The sequence below is a fragment of the Erpetoichthys calabaricus genome, chromosome 5, assembly GCF_900747795.2.
Source record: "Erpetoichthys calabaricus chromosome 5, fErpCal1.3, whole genome shotgun sequence".
In the NCBI taxonomy this organism is placed as follows: Eukaryota; Metazoa; Chordata; class Cladistia; order Polypteriformes; family Polypteridae; genus Erpetoichthys; species Erpetoichthys calabaricus.
The window spans coordinates 1967196-1981258 of record NC_041398.2 but is presented as its reverse complement, the minus strand read 5'-3'; the positions used below and the strand labels follow the sequence as shown (position 1 = coordinate 1981258).

The 14063-nt window shown below is 41.2% G+C and overlaps 4 protein-coding genes across 11 annotated transcripts in view; 3 read left to right on the top strand and 1 right to left on the bottom strand.

Annotated features, from left to right (window-relative positions):
• Positions 1 to 14063, top strand: part of LOC114652431 (gastrula zinc finger protein XlCGF57.1-like) — a 596652-nt gene that overhangs the window by 310969 nt on the left and 271620 nt on the right. The gene's annotated exons all lie outside the window — the stretch shown is intronic.
• The window catches only part of LOC114652542 (tripartite motif-containing protein 16-like), a 225766-nt gene that overhangs the window by 55862 nt on the left and 155841 nt on the right, over positions 1 to 14063 (top strand). The window lies entirely within an intron of this gene.
• Positions 1 to 14063, bottom strand: part of LOC114652436 (tripartite motif-containing protein 16-like) — a 274064-nt gene that overhangs the window by 157682 nt on the left and 102319 nt on the right. Inside the window, exons 1-3 of one of the 5 annotated variants that reach the window (XM_051927973.1) lie at positions 8317 to 8734; positions 2291 to 2524; positions 1530 to 1689 (exon numbers count right to left, since the gene is read on the bottom strand). The exons of 1 other annotated variant lie outside the window; for it this stretch is intronic. In XM_051927973.1, coding sequence (XP_051783933.1) covers positions 1530 to 1689; positions 2291 to 2524; positions 8317 to 8487 — 565 coding nt within the window. In that variant the 5' untranslated portion in view covers positions 8488 to 8734. Of the gene's footprint in view, positions 1 to 1529; positions 1690 to 2290; positions 2525 to 8316; positions 8735 to 14063 lie in introns of those variants that run through there. 3 more of the 5 variants (XM_051927974.1, XM_051927972.1, XM_051927971.1) reach the window with 3 other exon arrangements.
• The window catches only part of LOC114652506 (zinc finger protein 568-like), a 186687-nt gene that overhangs the window by 97807 nt on the left and 74817 nt on the right, over positions 1 to 14063 (top strand). The window lies entirely within an intron of this gene.

The following is a 14063-nucleotide window of genomic DNA, read 5'->3' as shown; positions in this document are numbered from 1 at the left end:
TGATATGTAAACATTATATAGTTTATAATTTGTAAAGTGTTAATGTGTTTCACCTGTGAACTTCTTATGTGCACTCAGTGGAGTGTTCAGGTGGTCCTGAAGTGGTCAGGGTTCTAATGCACTCCCCCAATTTGCTTATCTTTTCCACCAAAATATATGAAGAAATACTCTCACTGTGTGAAACTCTCTTTAATGTCAGTAGGTGTAATGAGTCTGAGTATACGACACCACACTTAGAAAACACATGAGCCTGTGGAAACATGGTGGAAAATGGATTAACATGAACTTTTAAAGAGGAGACCATCTGATAAAATGTAAAGGGCAGAGAAGTCAGCAGAAGCTCATTCAGATTTAATGATATTACAAAGCACTGAAGTTCATCCCAATTCAATTTCATTTATGACGTCACTGCTTTCAAGTTCACAACACTTCATTTGTACGCTGAGCTGGCCCTGCCAGTTTAACACAACTTTCTGTTCCTTATTTTATGTTGGTCGTTATGCAGAGCAAATGCAAAGAATCCTAATGTGAAATGAAGAAGTAGCTTTTAAGAGAGTAAACAGTTACAGTATCTCTATATAAGCAATAAACGTCTGACGTCTGTGCCAGAACATAATGTCATGCTGTATCCACCAGAGGGCAGCAATGTCCAAAGAACAGAAGACAAGAAACACAAAGAAAGAGGAAAGTAAGGACTAACATGTCCGGTGCACAGAGGATCATAAATCTACAACACGATCAAAACAGACAGATGTACCATTGTAAAATTAACACTGTTTAAAAAAAGTGCTTCACGGTGCTAATAAGAAATCTAATATTTACCTTAGACATTCAAGAACTCTGTTTAATATGAGAGTGTGATATCACTCAGCTAGTCACAGTAAGGGACATTAGAAAAAAATCTTAACAGTAAAGGCTTAGAGATAAATGTAAAAGAGCAGGCCTTCTTCATCAATACAATACAATTTATTTTTGTATAGCCCAAAATCACACAAGAAGTGCCACAATGGGCTTTAACAGACCCTGCCTCTTGACAGCCCCCCAGCCTTGACTCTCTAAGAAGGCAAGGAAACCACCAGCCCCCCCCCCCCCAAAAAAAAAAACAAAAAAACCTTTGTAGGGTAAAAATGGAAGAAACCTTGCGAAAGGCAGTTTAAAAGAGAGACCCCTTTCCAGGTAGGTTGGGTGTGGCAGTGGGTGTCAAAGAGAAGGAGGTCAATAGAATACAATACAATACACAGAATAAATCCTCAATACAGTATAAAAATAAAAATTTTTACAGGTATGTAGCAGAATTTAACAGTAGATGACATCCCATAATATGATTTAGATATGTTTAGAGCCCTGGAGACCTCATCCATTAAGCTGCCTCCCCCATTTGGCCATTCCACACGCTGAAACAGTGCTGGGTCAGCCAATCCGATGAAAGGACCCCTCTTTCCCACAATCCATCATCCATCTCACTGTCCCTGTGATTGTCATTCTGGTCCTCCTAATGGAGTTTAACAAAACAAGAAGAGTCACAGTACCTGGTGGAGTCCATGTCATGATGTCCCACTGACTGATCTTCACCAGACTCCTTTTTAGACCTGACAACTCCTTTCTCAGGTCCTCAGAAGAAAAGTCAGCAGTGACCGTGAAGCTCAGTGAGTCTCCATCAGCAGGAAGGACACAGTGAGATGAAAAATTCTGCATCAGGAGAGAAGAGGGAACAAGGAGAAATTAAAAGTAACATTAATAAGAAGGACCTCCTCTTAACTAAACATCAGTGTGGTGGACATTCATTTTGAGTTTAAATAGAGAGATTACTTTCATTTATTCAGTCGTTATTTGTGGACCAAACAACGAGTCATCAGACTGTTGATAAGTGGACTGAGGGGGGCAACGGACAGGCAGGTGAAGAACTGACTTAGCAGACAAAAGAAGGCATTGGAGATAGAGAGAGAGAGAGAGAGGAAGAGAGAGAGAGAGAGAGAGAGAGAGAGAGAGAGCGAGAGAGAGAGAGAGAGAGAGAGATAGATAGATAGATAGATAGATAGATAGATAGATAGATAGATAGATAGATAATGTAAAACACATTTCATACAAATGTACTTACTCAAACAGACAACTGCAGTATGACCCTCCCTGTCATGTAGATGAAGGCTGAGATTTTAACTTTTTGCCTAAATTTTGGAATATTAGGCAAATATGAAATTGGACTGAATGGCCTGTTCTCATCATTTGTAAAAACTCCTCAGGTCCCACACACCCCAGTCTGATCAGACTCCCTGTGAAGTGTCACTCTCACCTGCAGGAAGTGGAGATGGTCCTTGGTCTCTGAAAGCTCCTTCACCTCAGCTTCTCTCCTCTTCAGCTCCTCAATCTCCTTCTCCAGTTGCTCCATGACTCCTTCATCCTTCTCCATTTCTCTCTTTTCTTGTTCTCTGATCCTCTCAGTCAATTTCTTGTGAGCTTCCTCAATGCACCGTATTAGAGCAGTGAAGCTCTTATCATGTTCCCCGATTACTCTTTCCACAGAAAGCTGATGAACAGGAGAAAAAATATTGAATTGAGTCACCTAATTTTAAAAAAAAAAACAAAAAAAAAAAACAGTCACATGACACTTTTGTTAGTATTTTGATGTTGTAGAGGAGATTTTGAATTAGGAGATGGGTGGCAGGAGTATTCCCTACCTAGTATTCCCTTGGTACTCTGGGTAGCAGCATCTTCTTAATAAGCGGCTCTGTATGATCTATGAGAGCCATTGGCACAAGCTACTGGGGGACAGCACTATTGTCCTGTGACAATAAGACATTAAGAAGGCTAACAGAATGTCAGGTTATATAGCGCCTTGATGTGTGCAGTACAAGTCACAGGAGGGACTGCCCAAGCTTTATAACACACTGATGAGGCCTCATCTGGAGTCCTGTGTGCAGTTTTGGTCTCCAGGCTACAAAAAGGACATAGCAGCACAAGACAAGGTCCAGAGAAGAGCAACTAGGCTGATTCAGGGCTACAGGGATTGAGTTATGAGGAAAGATTAAAAGAGCTGAGCCTTTACAGTTTAAGTAAAAGAAGATGAAGAGGTGACCTGATTAAAGTGTTTAAAATTATGAAGGGAATTAGTCCAGTGGATTGAGTGACTTTAAAATGAGTTAATCAAGAACACAGGACACAGTTGGAAACTAGAAGGGTAAATTTTACCCAAACATTAGGAAGATTTTTTTCACACAGAGAACCACAGACACTTGGAGTAAGTGACCAAATAGCGTGGCAGACAACAGGACTTCAGGGACATTCAAAAGTGAACTTGATGTGTGTTTAGAAGAGCTATGTGAATAGGACTGGCGAGGTGTGTTGTGCTGAATTCCCTGTACTTGTCTAGATGACTATTATTGTAAAAAAATATATATATATACCTATCTATTATAATAAAAAAAATCTTGGATCGAGATGTGATCTTCTCGGAAAGACACTTTGATGTCCCGCGAGATAAGGCATGAGACAAAAGCTGCTGTACAAGCTTTTAAATGATCGATGCACAGCATGACAAGCAGAACACGCAGATCAGCAGCAGCAAGCCAACGGGTGATCTGACCGCATCTCCTCAGCGTGCATTAAGCCCCCCCATTCACAACGCGAGCAGCAGAGAGGTCCCTAGTATATATATATTTGGACCAGAGACCAGTATGTAATAGTTGTGTTCTGGTTTAGAGTGTGAGGTGTCACCTTGTCAAACCTGTCAGACAGAGATATTAAACATGAGAGTTTTAGATATTGCTCAAGGGGTTTTTGATTTCATTTAACTTTATCAACTCTTTGCTTGTTAACCTTCACCATCTGTTATCAATTGTATTTCTTAGAGTCCCGAGTCTTTACCGACCAGGTTGTTGTATTTTTATTTCTTTATTTTACTTTTCATTATTACTACTCACTGTGATTGTCAACTTGACTCATACTTTTATGGGTCACCCTAGTGTCAATAGAATGAGGGTTAGTGTGCAAGTAGGACACAGTCGAATGCAAGTGTAGTGTATGAGGTGCACACTGTCCAGGATCATAGTCAGGGATTCATTCATTTTGAGAATTGAGATGAAGTTTTTGCGGCAGCACGGTGGCGCAGTGGGTAGCGCTGCTGCCTCGCAGTTGGGAGACCTGGGGACCTGGGTTCGCTTCCCGGGGCCTCCCTGCGTGGAGGTTGCATGTTCTCCCCGTGTCTGGGTGGGTTTCCTCCGGGCGCTCCGGTTTCCTCCCACAGTCCAAAGACATGCAGGTTAGGTGGATTGGCGATTCTAAATTGGCCCTAGTGTGTGCTTGGTGTGTGGGTGTGTTTGTGTGTGTCCTGCGGTGGGTTGGCACCCTGCCTGAGATTGGTTCCTGCCTTGTGCCCTGTGTTGGCTGGGATTGGCTCCAGCAGACCCCCGTGACCCCTGTGTTCGGATTCAGCGGGTTGGAAAATGGATGAAGTTTTGCTCCTGAAACAGAGAGTCTCACATGCTGTGTTGTCTTCTGAGTACACAGGTAGAAAACTTCTATGGATGGCTGCCAGAGCAGTGGAGGATCCAGGTGTCACTATTAAGCTTGTACAGGGGTCACAGAAATAATCAAAATAGGTGGGATAGACAGCCAGTTCTGCGGGACAAATGTAAGAGTTGAGTGTAAAGCTGAGGAGTAGAACTGACAAAGTGGTCATCTCAGGACTTCTACCTGTGCCACACCAGCAGAGGTGAGTAGTAACGAGTTACATTTACTGCGTTACATTTACTTCAGTAACTTTAAAAAAAAAAAAAAAATTGTACTTCTAAGAGTAGTTTTAATGCACCATACTTTTTACTTCAGTATATTTGTGAAGAACAAACACTACTCTTATTCCGCTACATTGGACAACATTCGACTTGTTACTTTTTTCCATTTATACATTAAACTATATTTTTGCAAGACAGAAGTTGCCAGTGGGTCTACTGCATAACTGTTTCACCAATCAGACGTAGCCATGCAGTCACATGACCACACACAAACTTCCTGCGTCTTGCAGCCTGTGAGAGACTTTTTAGTCACGTGGGGCTCCTGTTCACTGCTAAACAGTCACAGCTTCACTGCAAGAACGTCGTCGCTCCCAAGCCTGCCTTTCATGTCTTTCTCCTTTTCTTTGATTCCCCCTTCTTTTTTTGTGCTGACCGTATATATACACTCCTGTCTCCGGGGGCCTTAATCACATGCCGCAGGAAGCCAGTTAATCAATTGAGAATGATCGGACATGCATATGCAGGTCGATTCACTCCAACTACCTCATTAACTCCCCGCGGTCGTGCAATTGCGCCCATGGAGAGTGACACGGCTTTATGGATTTTTTTTTTTTTGAAGCCGAGGACCTGCTACACCACAAAGTGAATACGCAGTATTATACTGTCAGTGTACAGGATCTCTCGTCACTGTAAGTAGTTTGTACTGTTCTAACATACATGTTACCTACTGCAGGTATCGGCTTCAAAAGCTTTGTTGTGAAAAACTGAGATTTGGAACTTTGTGTTATTTTTGCATCTTTATTTTGTAAAGATGTGATTTATTTTTACTCATTTTTTTATTTTATTATTTGGAAATAGCAGAATTTGCACATTTATATTTCTGTCTTATTACAACATTTCTAAAAAATAAATCATTTATTTTGTTCAAACAGTTACTCAGTACTTGAGTAGTCTTTTCACCAAGTACTTTTTTACTCTTACTTGAGTAAGTTTTTGGTGGACTACTTTTTACTTCTACTTGAGTAATATTATTTTGAAGTAACGCTACTCTTACTTGAGTACAGTTTTTGGCTACTCTACCCACCTCTGCACACCAGTCCAAATGAGATAAGGAAGATTAGATGACTTAATACACATCTGAAATATCTATGTGGGAAGAAGGGGGGATGTGTTATATTTCAACTAGAGGAGCATTAATGTAAGCTTAATATGTGTCACAAATAAATTAATGAAAGCAATTCTCAGGAAAAGATTGACCAACACAGATCTAGGTGAGGACTTGCCAGTGAGAAGCTCGTGTGGGTTTAGATGGGGGATTTCATGTTTCACTAATGTGCCAGAATTCTACAATAAAACAAGAAATGCATCTTAATACATAATTTGCCAGCCTACTCACTCACTCACTCACGTCTGTCCGAAGCTGAATGCGCAGTCGCCTTCTGCACAGCTGCCCGAAAAACCTTACGAGACCGACACCGCGGCAGGCGGGCGGATTTACGGCCACAAAAATTCAAAGAGAAAGGCGACTTCGATCGACATTCAACCCCAACATCGTGTCAGGCAGCGGATTTACAGCCACAAAAATTCAAAGAGAAAGGCGACTTTGATTAAAGCTCTAGAGGCCTGAAAGGCAATTTCGACTACAGCTCGAGGCCTAATTACGCATTCTGACTCAATTACGCATTCATTCAATACACCTATATCAGGTTTGTGGTGCTTATACTTATTACTATTCCACTCGTGCCCGTTTCATCTTACGTTGTCGAAACGGGCTCTTTGTCTAGTAAAAGCATAAACCAGTATGGAGGTCAGTCTGCCAGGAGGGCTCACGTTCAGTCACTTGTTCATCCTTGACTGTCACTTCTGTTTCTTTACTGGACTGCACATATTGAGCGACAAGTTATACCCCACCCAATTTCTTTGAACAGAAGGATGCACCCCAGTTGTCTGATTCTGCTGTGTTTACTATTTTACTACACCAGATGGCGCTGAGCTTTATAATAAATCAGATAGGAAAAGTTTAGTCTGTCCAGGCATAGAAATGTGTGTGAAGAGTTCTTGTTCTGCTGATGAGAAAGAACATTCTTATAAATGGATCCTAGAAGAACTGGGCATGAAATAGGAAGCAACTCTGGACAGTGTGCCAGTAAAATGTATGTCCAGATCACAAGGAAATCCACAGTGGAAATCCTAATGGGGCAAATTACAGTCACTGCCAATTAACCAAACTGACATGTGATGATGTGGGAGAGGAGCTGGAGATACCAGTAGTGGTAAACACCTCATGGACCATGGATGGTGATCTGGAAGGCAACAGAAAAGACCACCGCACCACCTTACTGTCCTTTGTCATTAAATATGAATGGATAAATTGTAGCTCCACTGCATTGAAAATGTGTGTTTACAGCTTGTCTGTCTGGTCTGCTTGTGTGGGTATGAAGATAGGCCATATTTCCTGTTTGAGGAATAGACGAGTAATTGAGAGCGGCAGAACACCTGAAGGTTGGACAACTGGTTGTAATAGGAATTTGCATAAATCACATAATTTTATGAAAGGATAAAGAGAACAACAACTGAAAGGCTCGCTAAACGGAGCAGCATCTGTAAAAAGGAACTGCGGCTTTGAAGACCTGTCTAAATAGGTGAAGGTCAGCAATCATCTCCAGGGACGTGAATCTTGAATTTAATCCCAACTAGCAGACTCGGTGAGCTCACTGCAGTCCCTTTTATTATAACGGCTCAGGAGTGACTGGGAAAACATTTTACATTTAAATTTTCAGATTCTTTCATTGGCCATCTTCTACCAATTCATTTCCACATTATAATCAGACAACTTGAACTCTGGAGTATTGTGTGAACTTCAGAAGGGCTGAGGTGTGTATTTCACTCTGTATATGTTTATTCACAAGTATGGGGGATTATTGTGTGTTGAATGTCATTGTCATCTTTGTGTCTTTCTTTCTTAATTATTTTTTCCTTCTTTTCTGAAATTGCCTTATAACTGTTTTTTGACACATACTGTACATATTCATTTGACTGTTTAGATATGCTGATGATATCAATAGATGAATGTACAGCAGGATTCTTCATGGGCTGATATTGGCCTGTCCTTATATTAGTTTAGGAAGGTGAGTGGCAGCAATCGGCCCGTTTCAGCAGATCAGCATGTAAACAGGTGGAGGTGCGCGTTATCAGCACTCAGTCCAGTAGCCTAACACCTTCACTTATGGAGTCCAATAAAGCTGCGACATATCAGAATGAACAGAGAAAGTCCATTAAGGAATGTTGTGTTGACTGATCCAACTCAGAACATCAGTGCCAACCTTCATTATGAGTTATTGTTAGGGGAGTGAAATCACCTTTAAGTGGAGGAATGAGAAACCGGAGGACATGAGAGTCTTGTGGTCTGAATTCCTAATGACTAAAACATGAAATGCTGTCAGCAGTGAAACACCATGAAGGACAAAATAAACTATCTTCTCTCCTTCTCCATCTCCCTGTCCTCACACATCACCACCACAAACTCTCATAAACCTTTTAGTTTTTTTTTCCTCTCTTTGATATGAAGTGTCGTCTTAATTCCACTCACCTTCATCTCCTCCACTCTCCTCCTCGTCTCCTTCAGTTTCTTCTCTTTCTCTTCAAGTCTCCTCCTAATTTCACTCTGTGTCGCCCCCCATCTGTTTCTGTTTGGACACAAAAGAGGACACATGGGGGTCTTATCAGAATTCTCTTCCACTTTCTGAGCTTGTGGTGTCATTTTGAGTGATTAAATTTGTACAACACATTTGTTTCACATCCCATGACACAACTTACTGTTTCTGTCACACTTGTCTTCATACTGACACAGTAGGTGACACACAGAGATTTAATGAAACAAATATGAATTTCACAAAAACATTCAAATAAAGGTTTAATTTAACAGTTCAATTCAAGATGGAGTTTGGGCTTGAAGAGAGCTACAAATAAAGGAGACAGTCTGAAGGCTCACTGGTGTACGAGTCAGTCCTTCAGATTGAGAGGAGATCACATCGACAACCAGGATATCAGAGCTTCACACATAAAAACTGAAGAAACCTGCAAACCCAGGAGACCTCGGATGTCTAAGGACTGCAATTGTAGGACCAATAAGGCCATTGTGGAGTTGAGACTTGTGAGAACTTTGTCAAGCGTTTGGCCATTTTATGGAGTCAAGTGAGATAACGGAGGCCGAGAAGACACGAGTGAGTCTGAGGAGTTCAGTGTAAAGTGAAATCTGAAGAGGAGTTTAATGAGTTTAGAGAAATCAGACAATAAATCAAAGGAGTCACTAACAGAAATACTAAAACAAAACATTATAACTGAAGATCAGAGAAATAAAAAAACAACACAAGTGAAAGTTATCTAACTCAGAGTTCAAACATGAAGAACAGCAAACGAGTCGCACACAGTAGGCTGCTTTATGGCATGGAGGGCATGTGGCTTGGCTATTTTACAGATAGGCACAGATCCAGTTGTCATTCTCAACGCCACAGTAAGTGACAAAAGTAAGAGCAGGCTGGCAATTGTGTAAGAAAAGAGTGAAAATGGAGGAGCTAAGATTAGAAGTAGAAGACACCCGGTGGTCTTATCAGAAGTGCTGTCTGTGACACAAGACACTCCTGGAAGGACTGGAGAGATCAGAGAGTTTAACATGAGGCTCACATTGGGTTTAAGATGGAGGGGCACAGGGCTAAGGGGCATCAGGGGGATTTTAACCATCGGATTGCTGCTACACCCCTGGCATGGGGATCCACTGATGTTTTGGGAAGTCAAACAAGGAGGTCCGTCGTGGACTTTTAACAAAGGAGCTTAAGAAGTCGAGGTTTACAAACTCATAATGAGAACAGGCAGGGATATTAATAAGACTAAGGGATAAGCTGGGGTGGATATTAATAGGAAAGTCAAATAAGAAATATACTAATACAAAAAACAAATATAGAATCAAACTAGAGAACTGCAAAGCAGAAACATAAGACTAATAAATTAAAAGATTAGAATCATAATAGTAAGTTACAAAAGAGTGAAAACCTCGAATGAGAGTGAAAGTGAATGAAAATAACAGGAGCGTCAGTTTACAAAGTCTTAACAATCCATGTAGTAGGCCGTGATAATAATAAAAGTGTAAAAGGTAACTTTAAAATGTCTTGTCTACAGGGCATAAATCAAAATCAAATTGGCAGTACATTATAATAGGAGATCTGAATACGCGAGGTCATCAAAAAGAAAACAAATGAATGGAAGAAAATGAAATCTGACTAAGGCCAAGGGAGGCCAAGAACAGAAATGGACACACAAGATTTAGAAATGTCAGTGTGTGTTGGTGGTGTAGAATTTCATTAACAACCAACTGCTTCAAATCCATGAGGGTACAGAGATTTGAGCAGAGAGCATCAAGGGTACAGGCCTGACATTAGGAGTAGGCTACAGACCACCAAATACAGATAAGAGTGTCAAACAGGCATATCCAGCTTTAAATGGCTGAGGCCCCACTTGCTGTACGTATCTGAACTAATCTGCACATTCACACCAGACAGCACATTAAGATCTCATGATTTCAGTCTTCTAAAGAGTCCAAGGATTAATAAAACAACAGAGGGAGGTCGAAATTTACACTGTGGGGTCTCAAAGCTGTGATCTGATCGGTCTGCTCATCTAAGAGATGCCCCATCACTCTCAGGCGTAGCTGGTAGGGCTGACTGTCAGCTGTGCTTATTACATCTCTGTTAGTCATTTGTATAACAGTGTTAGGCTATACAATCATCATGAACTCTTCGTAAACCTTCTCTATTCTGTTTCTGTTCATTTCAGTATTCTGCTGTTCCACTTCTCCACTGCCAAGCTATTTAGTAGCCCATGAATGAGACACCTGAGGTATTGGGAGCCTCGGAATTGAAGAGTAAAAGGACTGATCAGCCTGCCCAGCACAGACGTGTACGGTAGAAGGACCACCAGGAGGTGGGTGGCCAGTAGGCTGAGGTCTTCAGACGTGTCTGACTTCTGTTTGTTCAAAATGGCAGCTGAACCTACAGAGGTTTATTTCCTCCAGATGTGTTGACAGTTCTTGTTTCTGATTTCCTCTTCTCTTTTGTTAGCTGGCCTTGTCTCGATGAGGATATTAATGGAGGTGTCCTGTTTGATCCTTTTATGTTACTCAATTGAAGTTGCTTTGATTAATGTCTGTTTAAACTAATCTTTACTTTCATGTTTGTACATGTTGTAATTTGTAAAGTTTGTCAGCTTGTCTCGATAGATAGATAGACAGACAGACAGACAGACAGACAGACAGACAGACAGACAGACAGACAGACAGACACACACTTTATTAATCCCAGGGGGAAATTCACATGCTCCAGCAGCAAAAAAATTTTTTAAAATTAAACAGTAATAAAAAATGCAGGTAAAAAACAGACAATAACTTGAATAATGTTCAACGTTTACCCCCTCTGGTGGAATTGAAGTCGCATAGGTTGGGGGAGGAATGATCTTCTCAGTCTGTCAGTGGAGCAGGACAATACAAAAAAATACTGCAAACTGAAAAATGCCATCTATACTATAAAGCCAATTCAAACTTTATGCGTATTGTAAGAATTTTAAATCTAATCCCAGACATCAATATTAACTGACATGTGAGTGTAACATGTCTCTTAGAGAGGCCTGAGGTACTCCAGACACAAGTGATCAGAACACAAAGAACCTCGACTGTCCATGGATCACACTGTGTATCTCATCCTGGACTGTTTCATGTTTTCCACCCAGTCTCACCAGGATAGACTCCAGCTCCCTGCTGTCCTATACAAGCAAATTGAGACTCCTCAACATGAAGGAATAGATTTCTCTGACAAACTACATCACTTAACTCCTTTTTATTTAGCTTTCATCAAACACTAAACTCTACTCACCTGTTTTTCTTCTCTTTCCGTCTTCAGATCGACCTTTTCATGACCATCATGTTCAGTCATTCCACACATCAGGCAGATACACATCTCATCAGTTTTACAAAACATCTCCAGACTTTTCTGATGTTTCACACAGAGTTCCTCCTTCAGATTTCTATCAAGATCAACCAGCTTGTGGTGCTTCAGGGCCGCTACTTCACAGTGAGGCTTTTCTCCTGTGTGGCTTCTTCTGTGGTTCTGAAGATCACTAATATAAGCGAACGACTTGCCACATTCTGGACAGCAATGAGGTTTTTTTCCTCTGTGGATTCTTATGTGCCTCTGAAGACTGCTTCTCCTATGGAATGACTTACCACATTCTGGACAACAATGAGGTTTTTCTCCTGTGTGGATTCTGCTGTGCCTCTGAAGATCGCTTTTCCTTGAGAACGACTTATCACATTCATGACAACAATATGTTTTTTCTCCAGTGTGAACCTTCATATGCCTATTAACATCACTTTGCTGTGTGAATTGTTTGCCACATTCCAAACAACAGTTTTTTCTGGTATGAATTTGGATTTCTTTCTTCACTTGCTGTCGATCAGTTTTTGATGGCTTCTGTCTGTGTTACTCCAGTAGCGGGGAGAGAACTGCACTGCAAAAAGGCTGCTGTCAGGTCCTCTGATCCTCTTGCTGATTTCTTCATACCTTTCTCTTTGTATTGAAGAGAGTGCTGACCAAATGAAGGTGGAGAGAAGCTTCCAGTCTTCTGTAAATCTGAAATAACACAAACATTGTAACTATTATTTTTTTTCCTGACAGCTTTATCAAAAGTGACTCACAACATTTGAGACACAATTCGTTAGATTTCTCTCATTCTTCAAACTGGAGCACAGGAAGGTCATGAGGCAGGTCTCTCTCTCTCTCTCTCTCTCTCACACAGGCGGAAGCACGAGCGTAGCAGCGAGCGGGAAGCACCGAGCAGAAGCACCGAGCAGCGGCGTCTCCCACAGGCACGTAACCCTTCGCAAACACCCGAGCAAGTTCATCGGAAGTAAAGCCGGCAGCTGACCAGAAGAAATAACCGGCAGTGAGAAACTTGAAGTCGACGGTCTCTGAAGCAGAAAGCACTTAAGTAAACTACAGAAAACGGAGAAGATGACATGAATACTAAACGTAAGTTCTATCTGCTATCTGCCCGTTGAGGGCACGTTTATATGTTGTGTGTCCTGCAGCATGTACAGTTCAGGTTTTCCGGCCGACATTGTAGACAGCTTCACCTGCCAAAAGTGTTAGTTAATTTAGAGTTGGTCGGGAAAATACGCGAATTGGAGGACCGCGTTAGGAATCTGACTAGGGGGCTTCACCCCCTGCTCGCTTCGCTCGCCAACCCCTGGAGTTGGGGCATGACAAAGAGTGAGATGTATGATTTAGATATAGTACAGTGTGCAGGTTTGGATGATGCGTATAGAAATAAAAAATAGAGTGTTTGGCATAGAGTAATGTTTTATTGGAATATTTCTTTGTATACAACATTGGTAGTAAAGATGGTGTCTTGTCCTTGAATGAGTCTTCCTTGGCATGGATCATTTATAATTTTAACTTTAACGTCAGATGAACGTCGAACACGTGAGAAGGCAACATAAAGTTGTCCATGTCCAAAAACGGGTTCAGAGAGGTAGATGCCAACCTTGTCCATGGTTTGTCCTTGTGATTTGTTGATGGTCATTGCAAATGCAGGTTTAATGGGGAACTGTCGCCGTTTCAATGTAAAAGGTAATTCTAGGTCAGAACTCGTAAGGTCAATTCTAGGAATGAGAACAGTATTGTTAGCATGTGATCCTCTAAGAACTGTTGCTTGAATAACATTGCGTGTCATGGTGTTGACGACTAACCGTGTGCCATTGCATAAACCCTGTTTAGTGTTAAGGTTTCTTAATAGCATGATTATTGTTCCGTTTTTAAGGGCAAGGTCGTGTTGTGGTAATCCGGCCGGGTTAGTCTTGGATCTTGTTCTTTGTCCTTTATCAAGACCAAAGCAATTGTAGTTGCCGCTATACCTTTTGCATTTGCTTTTGTATTTGCCTCCTTTTCAACTTCATGTAGCATTTTTATAGACTTAGCCAATGGGTGATTGTTTATGACATGAGAGACGTTTCTCATTATAAGCTCTGTGCATTGTTTGTTTTCAGGAAGGTTCATTCGTTGATAGATTGGCTCATCTGGATCTAGGATGTAGATTTGTGCATATTTGCGTTGTTGATTTGTTTCAGGGTGCACTGTTCCAATGCGATGCAATATTTGTCCACATATGCGAAAGCAGTATGGGCTATTGCCTTTTGGTGGCCTGATATTTACTCCGGTAGATGCAAAAGCAAATGAACTATTGTAGGATCTAATGCAGTTCATAAAGTTTTTACTTTCAGGCACATCGTTA